Source organism: Jaculus jaculus, chromosome 5 (genome assembly GCF_020740685.1).
Source record: "Jaculus jaculus isolate mJacJac1 chromosome 5, mJacJac1.mat.Y.cur, whole genome shotgun sequence".
In the NCBI taxonomy this organism is placed as follows: Eukaryota; Metazoa; Chordata; class Mammalia; order Rodentia; family Dipodidae; genus Jaculus; species Jaculus jaculus.
This window is the reverse complement of record NC_059106.1, coordinates 78,898,038-78,915,268: the sequence shown is the minus strand read 5'-3', so window position 1 is coordinate 78,915,268 and position 17,231 is coordinate 78,898,038. Positions and strand designations below refer to the sequence as shown.

The 17,231-nt window shown below is 44.2% G+C and overlaps 1 protein-coding gene across 9 annotated transcripts in view; it reads right to left on the bottom strand.

Annotated features, from left to right (window-relative positions):
* Positions 1-1,273: 1,273 nt before the first annotated feature.
* Positions 1,274-17,231, bottom strand: part of Scmh1 (Scm polycomb group protein homolog 1) — a 224,630-nt gene continuing 208,672 nt past the window's right edge. For 8 of the 9 annotated variants that reach the window (XM_045149870.1, XM_045149867.1, XM_045149865.1 and 5 more), the window contains 4 exons: positions 10,305-10,499; positions 7,214-7,279; positions 3,474-3,616; positions 1,274-2,288 (listed from right to left, as the gene is read on the bottom strand). In XM_045149870.1, coding sequence (XP_045005805.1) covers positions 2,163-2,288; positions 3,474-3,616; positions 7,214-7,279; positions 10,305-10,499 — 530 coding nt within the window. In that variant the 3' untranslated portion in view covers positions 1,274-2,162. Of the gene's footprint in view, positions 2,289-3,473; positions 3,617-7,213; positions 7,280-10,304; positions 10,511-17,231 lie in introns of all 9 variants that reach the window. The other variant, XM_045149869.1, reaches the window with a different exon arrangement.

Here is a 17,231-nt window from a genome sequence, read left to right as displayed (position 1 = left end):
CTACCAGACTCAGTGTAAGACAACCAAGCTGCTTGTCAGTAAGCTGTTCATTCTTGGCGACAAGAGGTAAAGTGGTTAGTGGCATCTGCTTTTCAAGGCCATCTCATGAGACATCTGGGCTGCTATGTAGACAAGCATTAGCTCCAAATCCTGGATCTCTTTGGTAATAAGGATCACATTCAGAAGTCTTGCTAGGACTCAGACAGACCCTCTCTTGGAGTACCTTCAACCAAAATCCCATGGCAATAAGTCTAAATAGTCTGGAAACCTTGACCCTGACTCTTCCAGTATGACAGTAGTTAGGACTTTGTAGTGGCACAGGACAAGTTGCTCCCACTATCAGAAGAGGTCATGGGTGACAGCAGAGCCCACAAAAGTCCCCTCACCAAAATCCCTCATAGCCAGCTAAGCTTAAAGAAGGGAAAAGGGCTAGAGAGATAGCTGAGAGGTTAAGGCGCTTGCCTGCAAAGCCAAAGAACCCAGGTTCAATTCCCCAGTACACACATAAAGCCAGATGCACAAGGTGGTGCATGTGTTTGGAGTTTGTTTGCAGTGGCTAGAGGCCCTGTGCCCATTTTCTTTTTATCTTTCTCTCATTCTCTCAAACAAATAAATAAAATGTTAAACAATATTCATCTCTCTTAGAAAAATAAAGTAAATGGGTTTGTGGTGAGGACTAAGTCAGATGATTCTAATTCCTATATAGCAGGCTGGGTTGTATGAGGGGAGTGATCTGAAAGTTATGATCATGCTCAGGCTATCTTGTCCTGAGCTGTGGCTCCTGACAGCCTTCCCTCCATCTCTGGCAAACCCTCTGCCCCTACTGTAAGCCAGTAGGCTGTGCAGTACCAATCTGAGAACCTGGTCCTGGACAGGGCAGCGGGTACAGTACAGGCCTGTGCTGCTTCTCTTCTCACCCTGAGGACTACGAAAGCCACTGAAACGTTTGCAGACTGCTAGCCCTCATTCTGCCCAGCTACAGAGAGTGAAGCCCTTTAAGGTGTGGGCCCAGCTGGCATTTGGAAGATGGCTTGTTCTCTAGTACTGTGGAATAAGAAGTGCAACTAATGCTACTCAGCTCCACTTCCTTTAGATGTGCGAAAACCAAGACCAGTCGAAGGATAGCAACCACACTCACTGAGTGATCTGGCTGTCAACTGGTTGAAAAGACTCTGAGGGGCTTTACCCTGCTCCTGTCTTCTCATGGGCAGGCGCTGTCTATTCTATCTATAATCTAATAAAATCTCTCAAACCTTAAAAAAAGACAATGACATCTGTATTGGTTTTTATTTATAAACAGATCGACATAAAATAGTCCAGATGGCAGCGGGGGCAGCGGTGCTGCTGAGTTGCTTGCAAGGAAGCACAGGAGCTGGCAGAAGTCCACCCTCCCGCCACAGAGCCTTCTAGCGTAGGCCCCATCTTCTGCAGCAATTCTGACCAGGGCAGGAGCTGTGTGGGGACAGTGTGGTAACAGAATTCCATCAGAGATGGGTTACAAAGGGCCCAGGGTGGGAAGAGGACATAGGACAGGACCGTTACCTTCCTATGCCCACAGAGCCATGTGGGTCTGTCCATTACAGAGAAAAACTGAGCTAGGGCAGTGTCCTCTGAAGAAAGACCACGCCTACCTGGAGACAGCTTCTCTGAGACCAGGGCAGGGTGGTCTCCCTCCTTCTGAAACTGGTGCAAGAAGCGCATTAACCAGAGTGTTGTCCAAGTGCCAGAAGCAATAAATTAGCAATAAGAAATGTTTTTGAAAAGGCAGAGGTCTGCACCATGAGTGTAGAGTCAGGGATCTGGTGAGAAGCAGGATCTGGGGCCATAGGACACCACTTCAAGCCTAGGAGGTGGTGAGGGCCTGGATCTGGCCTCTTCCTTCATCACTACAAGGTGCTCCTCAGTCTAAGCTCCTGGTGACAGGCTGGCTGGCTTAAGAAATAAATAGAGGGGGCTGGAGCCACAGCAGGCTGAGGGAAGAGCAGCTCCAGCCATGGGCCCACACTTGCCCCTCCTCAGTCCTTCATAGAAGGACACATCATGGCAGGAGGGGTAGCAGTGGTTGCTCTCCGGCCTCCTGGAGTCCTGAGGTCACCTGCAGCCCCACTGAAGCTCCTGGGAGCCAGCTGTGGCCTCCTTTGTGGGAGAAGAATGCCTCTTATTCAGAATTTGCCCTGCTTCAGCCGGTCAATGTGGAAGGAGAGCTTGAGGGCAGGTCCCAACTTCAGGCCCATGTACTTCATCATCATGTCACTGCGTAGCAGGAGAAGGGCCTTGCCATCGATCTCCTAGGGGTGGGGTTGGGGGAAGAAGTGGAGGAAGAGCCACCATCAGAGGCCTGATTGGTATGAGTGCCCCAGGTACCCATCAAAGGCCACCCAGGGTAGTGCCAGCCACATGGGATATAGTCAGGCTTCAGGTATCTGGCCTGTTCCTTCTCTAGGATGCTCAGCACCCATCCTCCCCAGAGGTGCATTGCAGGCTGACTCCTTGCACCTGTGTTATCTCTGTTTCTTTCTCTGCTGCCTCCCATGAACTTGCCCCACCCTTGAGCCTCTGAGCGCACTTGTACAGACCGCTGACACTAACCCGCCATAGCATCCTGTTGCTCATTCTGTCTCCTGAGAAGCAGAGACATCTCTGCTGGGCTGGGCCCAAGGCAAGCCTCCAGAAGCACTGGGGATACCTTCAGGCCTACTCTGGAGTCCCTGCAAACCCACCTGCCTGAAAGATTTCCATGGTCATGACAGGTAACAGAGCTGCTTTCTGTAACCACAGGAAAGAGCATACCAAGCACCAGCAAATGTAGGGACATGGATTTGTGCCCCAAAGTACGAGTACAGTGATGGCAGGGAGGCTAGGAACAATGTCTGGCCATGGAGACAAGTGTCCCCTGAAGAGAGGCTGTAGGCTCATAGAGAGACCAATAGAAGACCCGACACTGGGAAAGTGAAGAGGAGGGTAGAAGCCAAATGCCAAGGGTTCTTTAACTTGGACTGAGGTCCAAGGTCATAGATAGGGACACTCCTAGGAAAAAGAAGCCGATTCTGCCTGGGGATGAATCCCATATTCAGAGGTAGAGCCAAGAGAACTGCCATAAGTTCAAAGTCAGCCTGAGCCTACATAGTAAATTTCAGGTCCATCAGGGCTAAAGTGAGACCCTACCTCAGAAAAGAGAGAAGGGGGTGGGGAGAAGAAGGGGGAGGAAGGGAGGGAGAGAGAGAGATTGATTCTGTGCCTAGAACTGAGCCTAGGCCCCAAAGCCAGTAGGGATGTGGCTGAATCAGGCCCTCTACTAAGAGTGAGGTGAACACAGTGCCCAGAGGGATCTGCTTGGGACCTAGAGTGTCTAAATTATGTGGCAGCTCCTGAATTCTGTTGCAAGTGACTGGGAATAGACAGCCATGCCCATGAGGATCTACAAGTTGCAGCACAAAACTAGCATGTGCAGGGTGGACAGGCAGTGCACCTACGTGTTTGCGAAAGAGGTCAGCATGGGGTCCAAGCTGAGGATCGGCTTCCCGGACAAACTGCATCACATCCTCCACTGTCCATGAGGAGGGGTCCCGGCCACTCAGATGGGAGACATCTCGGCTTTCCAGGTACCGTTCAGACCCTGCGGGATAGGAGGGCACCTATCATAAACTCATGGGACTGGCTAGTCTGTCCCTATCACTCCCTTGGCATACTCAAGGGCCTCACAGGTGATGTTCATAATAGCAGTTGAACACTAGGAGATGATCTAGGGAATGATTTTTTTCTACAAGGGGTAAGTCTTTATTTTGTAGGGTAGATCTGATTTTGGAGTAGGGTTAGGAAGAATTCTGCATTCAGGCTTTGAGTCAGCTTGAACCTGAGATGGTACCAATGTTGTAGGAAATTATTTATTTGCTTTAGTTTTCGCTCTGGGGACCAGGGAGCTGGTATCTGAACAAGTTAAGTGCCAAGTCTTTGGGGACTAGGAAGAAAACTGTGACAGATCATACTTTGGGTCCTCTTTTAAGGCTGAAGGTTTGATATTCTAAGGCAGAAAACAGTTCTTGCCTTGGCTTCCAGGAATCTCAATGTTAATTTAGTGTTTTGCTTATGATTTTTATCTATTCCTCATACATGAATGTCTGGTTGGCCTCAGTCAATGTTCAAGCATGCTTGTTGAATGGATGGGTGACGAGATAGCCACTTGCTTATTTTCCACTTTCCCTCACAAGAAAATGACTCTGTTAGGGCAAGGCCTTTGCTTTGCACATGTTGCATTTTTAGCACTTGCAGACACCATGTCACATAATGAGCACATGGCAGAGCTAGAATAGACTTGTGAAAGAAGGGCCTAAACTGTACCTCTTTCCTGCAGAGGTGGGAATCTCCTCCTACCTTCCTTAACTCTGGATTTTGGGTTTAAAAGTCCTGTCCAGGGCTGGAGAGATGGCTTAGAGGTTAAGCGCTCGCCTGAGAAGCCTAAGGACCCCGGTTCAAGGCTCGGTTCCCCAGGTCCCACATTAGCCAGATGCACAAGGGGGTGCACGTGTCTGGAGTTCGTTTGCAGAGGCTGGAAGCCCTGGCGCGCCCATTCTCTCTCTCTCCCTCTATCTGTCTTTCTCTCTGTCTCTGTCACTCTCAAATAAATAAATAAAATATTAAAAAAAAAAAAAGCCCTGTCCAGCCACTCCCTTCTGGCAGACAGATTCTAACAAATCTTGTGGCTGGGCATTGAGTAATCAGGGCAGAAGTGTGCTAGAACAAGTAGGCTGACTAGATGCATAGCAACTACAACTGGATAGGAAGTTGGAGAGGGGTTTTGTGAGCAGGTTTCTGCTCCTTGCTTTAAAGTCCTCTGTGAGGGGAAGAGAGAAACCATCTTCAAATGCCCTGGAGAGTAGAAAGGAGATGTGGTGGCATAGTGTATGTGTGTGAATGTGTCCTATTTAGACATTCTAGCTAATGCCTTTAATCAGGGGCTAGAAACCCTAAGTATATAACACAGTACATACTCATCATACTACATATAATGTTACACATTTATACACTGTCAACTGAATATGTATGTTCCTCCAAATTCATATGTGCAAATCCTAACCTTCAAGGTGTTCATATTAGGGGTCTGGGCACAGCCCTTATGAAAGAGATCAGAACCGTCTATAAAGGAGACCTTAGGCTATATGACATTATAGACAGAAGAGGGAAGCCCCTTCTCAGGCACCTTGATCTTGGGATTCCCAGCCTCTAGAACTAGGAGAAATAAATTTCTGTTGTTTATAAGGCATCTCCTTTAATGCACTTTGTTACAGAAGCCCAAATGTGCTAAGACAATGCACATATCAAATACCTCCTTTAGAAGTAGGAAGCTGTAATTACTGTGATGGTCAGGAGAGTGGTAACATTTGAACCAGACCTGAAGCAGCAGAATGATCATTATGTCTACAGTCAGTGTGCTGGAGGGAAAGGCGTGTCAGACTGACATGAAATAACAGCTGAGTGGCACGTTTGTGTATACCGAAGGGAGAGGAACAGGGTGGCTAATAGCAGAGAACCTTGTATACCACTGAAAATCATTGCTTTCTTGGTTTTTATTTTATTTTTTTAAAATAATTAACAACTTCCATGATTGTAAACAATATCCCATGGTAATTCCCTCCCTTGCCCCACTTTCCCCTTTGAAACTCTACTCTCCATCATATCCTCTCCCCCTCTCAATCGTCTCTCTTCTATTTTGATGTCATCATCTTTTCTTCCTATTATGATGGTCTTGTGTAGGTGTGTCAGGAACTGTGAGGTCATGAATATCCACGCTATTTTGTGTCTGGAGGAGCACGTTTTTAAAATATTTTATTTATTTATTTAAGAAAGAGAGAGAAAGAAGCAGATAGAGAGAAAGAGAGAATGGTCACTCCAGGGCCTCTAGCCACTGCAAATGAACTCCAGATGCATGTGCCCCCTTGTGCATCTGGCTTATGTGAGTCCTGGGAATTGAACCAGGGTCCTTTGGCTTTGCAGGCAAATAAATGCCTTAACCGCTAAGCCATTTCCCCAGCCCCATCTCCCTAGGTTTTGAATGAGGATTGGCATGCAGACTAACTCGCACAGTGTGCTGATAATAGATTTTGGGGCAAAGAGAGAAGTTCAGTAACAGTCTAAGCAAGGGACAATGGCAGCATGTACCAGCAGTAGAGGAGGAAAGCCCCTAAAGATAAAAACAGAACTCCAATAGTAAGTTAGAATTCCCATCATTTCAGCTCCTGTGACCAATAAAGTATCCTTTGGAGGAGGTTATCACCATTTTCGAGAGAAGGGAACTGAAGTCCAGAGAGACTACCCAACTAAGTCTACCCAACTAGAAAGGAGGTAAGTTGTGTTCTATCTTTGACTTTCCTTGTTCCCTTTCTTTTTTTATATATATTTTATTCTTATTTATTTGAGAGAAAGATATAAGGGGGAGAGACAGAGAAAGAGAATGGCCTCCAGCTATTGCAAATGAAACTCTAGACACATGTACCACCTATGCATCTGTTACATAGGCCCTAGGGGATTGAACCTAGGTCCTTTGGCTTTGCAGGCAAGTGCCTTAACCGCTAAGCCATCTCTCCAACCCCCTTGTTCCCTTTCCATACATAGATCACAGGTTTCCCACCTGCTGGTTGCCTTTCAAGGAAGGCTGACTGTCTTAGTTTGAGAATGACTAAGTTAAGGTCTAGAATAACAATCACAAACCTAATCTTCTGGGTTAATGAAATAAGGGAATATTTCATTAATATGAATATAATTAATATGCATATATTAAGGGAATACTTCTGAACTGAGACAAATACCTCTATAACTAATCAAATAGAATCCTCTAGCCTTAGAGATTCTTCAGGGTCCAAAGATATTTAGATGTATCTTAAAGACTGACTCATAGCTGGGCGCGGTGGCGCATGCCTTTAATCCCAGCACTCGGGAGGCAGAGGTAGGAGGATCGCTGAGAGTTCGAGGCCACCCTGAGACTACATAGTGAATTCCAGGTCAGCCTGAGCCAGAGTGAGACCCTACCTCGAAAAACAAAAAAAAAAAAAAAAAAAAAAAAAAAAGACTGACTCATGATGAAAGGAAGTGGAAAAGCCTAGGAGACCACAGTACACTTGGACCAGTATCAATACCATGACAGGAAGTTTATCATAACATACCCCAGACCAGAAACAAGCCTTAGGGAGGACAATAGTAACAGTTAACTCCCTCATACCTGAGGAATGACTCAGTTTCCAAAATGATTCCATATCCCTTCTTTCATTTGATCCTTTTAACATTCCTGTGGAAAGAGCAGGTTGATATGTGATTTTCCATTTACACATGAGGAACACTACATAACGGAAGACTAGGGAGGTGAGACAACATACCCAAGTCTCAAGGCTGAGGAACTGTGAGGCTAGAACCAGCTTTCAGCTCTATCTGTAATTGACAGCTCTTTCTACTACTCTATTGTGTCCCCTGGATAGGTTCAGGAGGCAGCAGAGGTTTCTTTCCCTACCTCAGTCTTCATGAGAACGCTTTCCTTTTTTCCTTCCTTGCTAATGAAATCTTGTTTCCTATTCTTCACATACCCCTGGGAGAAACTAGGCTAAATATATCATCCTCCTGGTTCCCTACTGTTGCTTCTAGACCATCCTTTTAGGAAACACATATTTCAGAGGCCAAACCCAAACATATTTAATCAGCTTTCTGGCCACTGCTTATATTTATCTATAGATTTTTAGGTTACTTCCTCTTATTAAATGAAGCCCCCCCCCTTTTTTTTCTTTTTTTGAGGTAGTGTCTTGCTCTAGCCCAGGCTGACCTGGAATTCATTATGTAGTTTGTAGTTCGTTCACTATGTATGAACTTATGATGGTCCTCCTATCTCAGCCTCCTAAGTGCTGGGGGACTAAAGGCATGCGTCACCATGCCCAGCAATGAAGCCTTTTTGATACTTCACTCACTACCTTCTGTTCCACCTAAATTCCTGCTGTTACCCTTGGAGGCCATCCACTCAACTAGCACATCTCCAGTGGCTTTCACCTCCCCTCTATTTCAGACACCTACTTTCAAGGCCACTGTCTGGTTCTTATCAATACTTAGAACAAACTGCTTCAGCATTTTAAACATCTCTTTCTCTCCCCTGACACCAATCACTCATCTTTCCAACTTTCTTGAGATTACCTCCGCTCCAGCCATTATATCACAACACGTTTTATTACTACTTAGACCCAGCTGTCTGTGAGTGCCACTGCTCTACTGCCTTTGACTTCCTTAATGTTGTCCTACCCCCTCCTCACAGGCTTAGTATAAAACCTTGCTCCTCAAACTGTTTTTTATTACCCCATATCTAAGTCTTTAAGAACAACAGAAGAAGCTCTTGAAAACTGGCAAACCAGTCTCCAAGAACTTTCTAAATTTACCTGGTATTTTCAAATTTATACACTATTCTTCAAATCTACCTTAATTCAGGCCTTTCTCACTTCTCATCTGACCCACTCATACGTTAACTAGTCTTGTCCTTCCTCAAGACCACAATCAAGTGTTTCAAACAGAAACCTCTTTGTGTATTGCCTCTAATTAGAAACCTCTGATAGCTTAACATTGCCGACAAGATCAGCTCCAAATTCTAGCACGACATTTAAAATCATAAGCAATATGATTCTTGACTTTTCTAGGCTTTTCCTCTATGAAGTCTCAGTATGATGTATTATGGCTTAGCAATACCAAAGTGCATTCAGTCCTAGTTTGACAAGTGCTACTTTCTAGACAGCCTCTCCACTCTCCTATCTAGTCATGGTCATGCATCTAGTCCCAACCATGGTGTCTCTCCTCAGGGAAGGTGGTCTTAAATGTCCACCTGGGGTTATGTATAAATCCTTTCCTGTATTTTTTCTTTTTTTTTGAGGTAGGGTTTCATCCAAGCTCAGGATGACCTGAAATTTTCCTGCATTTTCAAAATTTATTATAATTTTTGAGACAGACATGGGGGGGGACAGAGAGAGACAGAGACAGAGAGAGAAAGGGCATGCCAGGGTCTCTAGCCATTGCAAACAAACTCCAGACACATGCGCTATCTTGTGCATCTAGCTTATGTGGGTCCTGGGTCCTTAGGCTTCGCCGGTAATCCCCTTGCCAGCTAAGCCATCTCTCCAGCCCCTTTCCTATATATATATATATATATATATATATATATATTTTTTTTTTTTTTTTTGTTTGTTTGTTTGTTTTTTTGAGGAAGGGTCTCACCCTGGTCCAGGCTGACCTAGAATTCACTAAAGAGTCTCAGGGTGGCCTCGAACTCACGGTGATCCTCCAACCTCTGCCTCCTGAGTGCTGGGATTAAAGGTGTGCATCACCACATCCAGCCCTTTCCTGTATTTTAATACTATATATAGCACATTTAAAAAAAGTTATGTGTGTATGTGTAGAGACACATACGTGGAGGTCAGAGGACAACTTAGAGGTATCTGTGCCCCACCTTCTTTGAGACAGGGTCTCTTCTCTTGCCTCTTCCAACAAATTGCTTCACAAAAATGTCAGGATAACTGGCCTAGCTTTAATGGGTACTGGAAAATTGAACTCAGGCTATTAGGCTTTGCAAGCAAGATTCCCCAGCCCCTATAGCATATCTCTATGGTTTTACAAAGACATTTTTAAACTTTCAAAAATTTATTTGTGTGTGTGTGTATGGGTGTGCCAGGGCTTCTAACTACTATAAATGAATGCCAGACTCTTGTGCCAGTTTTCTTTTTGTCTAGCTTATGTGGGTGGCTTGGGAATTGAACATAGGCAGGCAGCCTATGCAAGCAAGTGTCTTTTTTTTTGGTTTCGAGATAGAAAAACCTGGAACTGACTATTTCATCTCAGGGTCACTTGGAACTCACTATGTCATCTTAGTGGTGGCCTGGAACTCACAGCGATCCTCCTACCTCTGCTTCCAGAGTGCTGGGATTAAAGTTGTATACCAACAAGCCTGGCTTGCAAGCAGTTGTCTTTAACCATTAATCAATCTTCCCAGACCCTAACTATTTTTTAAGTTGTCTCCCCATGAGGCATATAAGAAAAGTGATTTTTATATCCTCACACCAGTGGTGTTTAAATAAATAGCAAATGATCAAATGATTTCTCCTTCCCTGTGCCTTTGACTTTTAATTTCTGGCGTTCTTAAGCCCATCCCAGAGCTCAGGCAGGCACAACAGTAAGCCTAACCCCAGTCTCAAAGTCATTTAGGGGCAACATAGGTAGGTTCCTCTTGATCTCTTGGAACTCAGGAAGGGAAGGGGAAAGGAGGGAGAGGGTCAGAATCCTGGTTAGCTTACCCCTGGAGCATAGCCTGCGCACAGTTGAGGCAGTGCTAGGTGGAAGGCCACAGGAGGGAAGCAAGGCCCGGTACCCAGGAGCTCGAAGGTTTTGGGAGGTGCTGACCAGGTTGGTAGGCTTCAAGGCAGAGTCCATCAAGTCTGAGTGTGGCTCCAAGGAACGGGCCAAACTATTCCCCAGGACAAAGGTTTCACCTGAAAGACAACTACAAAGGGTAAGAACAGGGACTCGCTGAGAAGAACTGGCAGAGTGCTGGTTCCCAGGTACCTGCTTGAGTAGAACAAGAGGCAGAGACAGAAAGCCCTGCTGGGGGGCTGGATAGATGGCTTGATGGCTAAGAAGGCCCTTCTGGGACTCAGGAGCCCTGTGGACCAGTCATATCTCTGGTTCTCATTAGGTGACCTTGGCAAAGCTCAGGACTTGGATTCTTCTCTGGATGTTAGTTTCCTTAGAAACTCCTTTTTTTGGACTGGGAGACTTTGAGTAGATTTCTGGTCTGGATGTCTTAGACTTTTCCTGGATAAGAACAACTGAAAAAAAAAAAAGATAAAGGCTGGGGATATAGCTCAGTGGTTAAAGAGCGCTCGTTTAGAAAGCCTGCTGGTCCAGGTTCTAGTTCCTCCTACCATGTAAAGTCAGATGTACAAAGTGGTGCATGCATCTGGAGTTCATTCTCTCTCTCATAAATAAATAAAAAAAGTCTTTATTAAAATCTTTTAAGGCTAGAGAGATGGCTTAGTGGTTAAAGTATCTGCTTGCAAAGCCTAAGGACCTGAGTTTGATAGCCCAGTACCCACGTACAGCCAGATGCACAAAGTGGCGCATATGTCTGGAGTCCATTTCCAGAAGCTGAAGGCCCTGGTATGCCTGTTCTCTCTGTTAGTCTTTTTTCTTTTTTTTAAATCTCCGTTTGAAAATAAAAAAAAAATATGTAAGAAAATCTTTTCTTTCTTTTTTTAAAAAAATATTTTCTTTCTTTTTTTATTTGAGAGAGAGAGAGAGAGAAAAGAAGAGGCAGATATAGAGAATTAGCATGCCAGGGCCTCCAGCCACTGCAAATGAACTCCAGGCACATGTGCCCGCTATGCATCTGGCTTACATGGGTCCTGGGGAATTGAACCTGGGTCCTTAGGCTTCACAGGCAAACACCTTTACTGCTAAGCCATTTCCCCAGCTTTTTGTTTGTTTTTGAGGTAGAGTCTCACTCTAACCCAGGCTGACCTGGAATTCACTATGTAGTCTCAGGGTGGCCTTGAACTCACAGCAGTCCTCCTACTTCTGACTCCTGAGTGCTGGGATTAAAGGTGTGTGCCACCACACCCAGCTTTAAGAAAATCTTTTAAGAAAAGATAGAACCACTCTGAAGGAAGAGGCCTCTTGTCAAAGATGTAGAGTGGGGAGTAAGGGTGGCAGGTAAGGATACACTTGCTCAGATGTTTTTTTTTTGTTGTTGCATGTATGTATGTGTGAGCACATGTACAGGTGAGTATTCACATGTGTGTAGGACAGAAGTTGACATCCGATGTCTTCCTCAATCAATCCCTATGTTATTCTTTGAGACTTGGTCTCTAGCTGAACCTTGAGCTCACTAGTAGAGTAGGTAGCCAGTGAGTCCCAGGGATTCCTTGTCTCTGCCACCCCAGTGCTGGAATATGGTATACTACCACACCCAGCATTTTATGTGGCTTCTTAGGGTCTGAATTCAGGTTTTTATGCTTTCACAGAAGACAACTGAACTAGAATTTAGCTCATCAGACAAGAGTTCTTTAGAACCTGACACTACTCCAGCAGCAGGGTCTCAGAAATGCTTTATGAGACCTGGTTAAGGGTCGGGTTGCTATTTTAGGTCCTCCAGACATTTGTTTTTACCCTTTTCTATATGACCATTCTAAGAAAGCTGGGATTATATACTCGGAAGAGCTTGGGCATGAAGATTAGATCAGGGCTAGAATTTGGCACTGTCACTCACTGAGTATGTCTTATTACAGGAAACCTAGGGGAAGGGACTGGAGAGATTGATTAATTAGTGGTTCAGGTGGTAGCTTGCAAAGCCAAAGGACCCAGGCTTGCTTCCCCAGGACCCATGTAAGCCAGATGCACAAGGTAGCACATGCATCTGGAGTTTGCAGCGGCTGAAGATCCTGGCATGCCCATTCTCTCTGTATTTCTTTCTGTTAAATAAATAAATAAATAAATAAATAAATAAATAAATAAATAAATAAATAAATAAATAAAAAAGAAACCCAAGCTCTGGAGAGATGGCTTAGCAATTAAGGAGCTTGTCTGTGAAGCCCAAGGACCCATGCTCAACTCTCCAGGTCCCATGTTAGCCAGATGCACAAAGGTGAGGCAAGTGCAAGGTTGCACATGCCCACTAGGTGGTGCAAGCGTCTGGAGCTTGATTTGCAGTGGCTGAGGCTCTGGAGTGCCAATTCCCTCTCTCTCTAAAAAAAACCCCAAAGAAACCCAGGGGAAGTTTGCCCATACTGTGGGAAGCCTTCCAAAAGGCTTGTGAATATCTGAGAGCCTTTGGAAAGGGAATCTCACCCCAATTCTACATCAGGTAGCAGCTCCCAGTCACTGCCATGTGGAACCTGAAGCTAAATCCCTCTTATAATAGTCCTACCCAAACCAAATCAGTTCCTTAGCCCTGCTCACAGCACTGACTGCTTGGGGGTAGTCTTGGGTATCAAAACACATCACTGTCATTTGTCTCACTGGGTAATCATGCATTTACATAAACATTCATGACTGGCACACAAGAAGACCGACCTTAGGGTTTTAGGACAACCTCTAATACCTAAAATAGCTTAGCAACTGTGGCCTCAAGTCAAATCTAGTATGAGACAGCTAGCTGCCCTCTGCAGATGGGTTAACTATGGAAGATCTTTCCTTGAAATGATCTGGGAAGAAAAGTTGTTGAGGCTCCAGGACACCTAAGCCATGTCTCACTGTCTTTCTGCAGATGAGGTTTCTGATTCCCACTTCCTAGGAGAGATGATGAGGCAGATCTTACTTTGAGACACCCAACTGGTAAGGAGAGACCCAACTGTAAAAGCAGAAGACCTCGTTTTATATATGGTTCTTTCCTTTTACTAAACAAGTACTCTTTCCTCTTTGATAACTAGCTCTGTTGTGTTTAAAATGGGGAAAAGCCACTGCATTATGCAAAGAGCACCAAATGAGAAAATGGAAGAGAAAAGACTATGGAGATGATTGTGTTTTACCTCATCCAGAGTTAGAGCAGCAAACCTAAGCTTTCTGCCATACTTCAGAAAAAAAAAATGATCTTGCTACTGCTGCACTTACCAGCAGGAAGCTCACCTTCCCTACTCATCTTTATTTAGCCATGCCAGGACTGTGGACAGTGCTGTCTCCTGGGAACTACTAGACATAAAATCATTAGGATGACAGTACCAGGACTCACTTGTGGGTGTCTCTTCCTTGCATTAATGCTAAGGATGCTAACTTAGAGCTGGATTCTGAGTTGGAATGTGAACAATTTGAACTAATGATGTCTGAACTAGAACTAGGGAACATCATTATATATTGTCCTAATGAGATATAGTAGAAAAAATGAAGTATCATGTTCACACCCTGTGAGGTGCCAGCTCTCTTAAGGATGATCACATGGGTCCTTGTCTGTCTTTGGAGGACAAAGTCAGAGAAGAAGACCACAGTCCTTTCCATCTGTGTTCCACACAGCCCTGAGGGGGCTTTATAGGAAGTCTCTGGGCTTCAAAGGGGAAAAAGGGCCTCAGGCAGAGGATAGAGTGTGGAGAAAGGTTACAGGAGACAAATAGCCTAAGGGCAGCCTTGGAAGGAAGGCTTTAGGTTCTTTTGAAATACAGAGAGTAAAGGTCTCAGGAGTTATAAGAAAGCCTATTTCAGTTCAAAAAAGGAGACCATTTTCAGAACTGCCCAACAATAAAATTGATTGCCAAGCCAGGAGTGGTGGCGCATGCCTTTAATCCCAACACTCGGGAGGCAGAGGTAGGAGGATTGCTGTGAGTTTGAGGCCACTCTGAGACGACATAGTGAATTCCAGGTCAGCCTGGGCTAGAGTGAGACCCTACCTCGAAAAACCAAAAAAAAAATAAAAATAAATAAAAAAAAATTGATTGCCCAAAGACATAAAATGGCTACTAAGTAGAGTACTTTCTATTTCTGAGGTTTTAAAGTTCACAGCCTAGCTTTCCCCTGTCAGGGTGAGCTGAGCACACATCAAGCTAGAGCTGTGGATCTCAGGCATCATCAGCACAGAACTTACAGATCCACATTGCATGAAGGCTTGTGCATGTGCAATCACTTCTATGTTAAAGAATATCTTTTTTCTCAAGCATTTTCCCCATACCCTCTGCTGCTCTTTCATCCAGAAAATACTATCAAATTCCAAGTGACTTAGGATTATGGGCAGTAAGAAGGGCAGGACATAGCTCCTCTTCTCTGAGACATTTAGTTTATGGAGAGGATGACAAAATACAGGTAGATTATTTTTTTAAAAATATCTATATTACAAAGGAAAGAAACAGAGTATTCAGACAGACAATTCTTTTAGGTGAGGAGTCGCCCTGATAATTAGAAGTTAAAATAGGCCTATAGGAGAGAGTGGACACCTGGGAAGTGAATGTATTTCAGACAATGTGCTCTGATAAACAATTAGTTACTTGAAAACTTTGAGTCCTATTAGGAAACCTATGTGGTGATAAAGCACACTCTAATTCTGATTTGGCTTTAATCTCTGTAAAACTCAGGGTTTTGGGAGAATAATTACTTTATAACTAATGATGAAGGTCTAGATGGCAGTTAGAAAGAACAGCACAAGGATTTCACTGTCCTGGGACAAGTGAGCCACTTTCTCTAGCAGAGAAGTGGGAATTCTCAAAATAGCAGACTCAGAGGTTAATGTTGGACAGATTTCAGTTATAGCTCAATTACCAGTCCTTGAGACTAGCTGAATTAAATAGTTTCCAGACTCTTATTACTAGTTTTTTTTTTTTTTTTTTTTTAAAGGAGCCCAAAGGAGTACTCTTTATAACATCTCCACAAGCCTTGTGCTTGACCCAGAACACATGGGTCTTCGCCTCTGCTGTAATACTGCTTGCTCCAGGAACCTCCCCTTCCCTCTCTTCCCCTCCCCTCCCCTTTCACCCTATTCCTTGCTCATCATGAGTGTCTGGGCAGGAGCACCACAACTGTTCTATATTCTTAACCACACAAACCTCTCCCACTCTCAAGTTTCAGTACAGGGGTTAATTGGTTTTGTTTCTGTTTCCCTAGAGTCCAGTATAGAATTTAGTAGACACTGAGTACTTAATAAATGTTTGATGACCTAACACCAAAACAACAGGCTTAGATCCTTCAAGATGCCAGTGCAGGTCATGGAAGATAGTAAAAGGCTGCAGGACATTCTAGATAAAGGACGCTACAGATGGGAAAATGAAATATCTGGACAATCCTTTATTGGATCCTGAATTAAGAAAAACAAAACAGTTTTAAAAGGCCTGAGACAACTAGGAAGTTCTGATACAGACTGCCTATTATTTTATGTTACATTTGCTGAGCATAATATGTACTCCTCTTTTTATGCATGTTCTAAGGGTGTGCGTGTGTGTGTGAGGCCAGAGAACAATGTCAGGTGTTATCCTCAGGAATGCCATCCACTTATTTTCCTTTTTGAGACAGAGTCCCTCATTAGCCTCAAGCTTAGCAATTAGGCTAGACTAGCTAGCCAGTGAGCTCCAGGGACCATCTGCTTCTACTTTCCCGATTCCAGGTGAGTACTCTCCAACATTTTTTTTTAAATATTTTTTGTTCATTTTTTATTTATTTATTTGAGAGCAACAGACTCAGAGAGAAAGACAGATGAAGGGAGAGAGAATAGGCGCGCCAGGGCTTCCAGCCACTGCAAACGAACTCCAGACGCGTGCGTCCCCTTGTGCATCTGGCTAACGTGGGACCTGGGGAACCGAGCCTCGAACCAGGGTCCTTAGGCTTCACAGGCAAGTGCTTAACCGCTAAGCCATCTCTCCAGCCCCTCTCCAACATTTTTATGTAGGTTCTGGGGACTGAACTTAAGTCCTCTTGCTTATGAGGCAAGCACTTGACCAACTGAGCTATTTCCCCAGCCCTTTATTAGACAAGGTCTCAGTGGGCAGTCCAGGCTGGCGTTGAGCTGTGACCCTCTTGCTTTAGCCTCCTGAGGGCTAGGATTACAAGAATATTCCACCACACCTGGATTTTGTGAACCTTTTAAAGAGGTATACATACAAGTATTTAAGGATGAGATATCCTATTTATAGTTAACTCTCAAATTATAAATAAACAAAAGCCATATACAAACAATTTTTCCCTTTTTTTTTTTTTGATTTTTCAAGGTGGTTTCACTATAGCTCAGGCTGACCTGGAATTCACTATGAAGTCTCAGAGTGTCCTCGAACACATAAACTCACAGTGATCCTCCTACCTCTGCCTCCCAAGTGCTGGGATTAAAGGCATGTACTACCACATCCAGCTCAAACATGTGCTTAGTATACAAATACATGTATAACTACTTAACAAAAAACAAAAAAGAAAATGTTGCAAAAAAGTTAAGAAATCAATCTTGATAATAGATATACTTTTTTTGTTGTTGTTTCTTGAGGTAGGGTCTCGCTTTAGCCCAGGATGACCTAGAATTCATTATGTAGTGTCAGGGTGACCTCAAAGTCACAGTGATCCTCCTACCTCTGTCTCCCTAGTGCTAGGATTAAAGAAAGATGTGTGCTATCACACTTGGCACATTACAATTTTTCTTTAACTTTTTCTTTCAACTTTTCTGCAGGTTTGAAAGCTTCCAAAATAAAACAGTGAGGAAAGCAACTTCAACTTGGGTGAGGAAGCTTAATGGAATATGAACTTTTGGTGGCTATTTGTCATATTGGAAG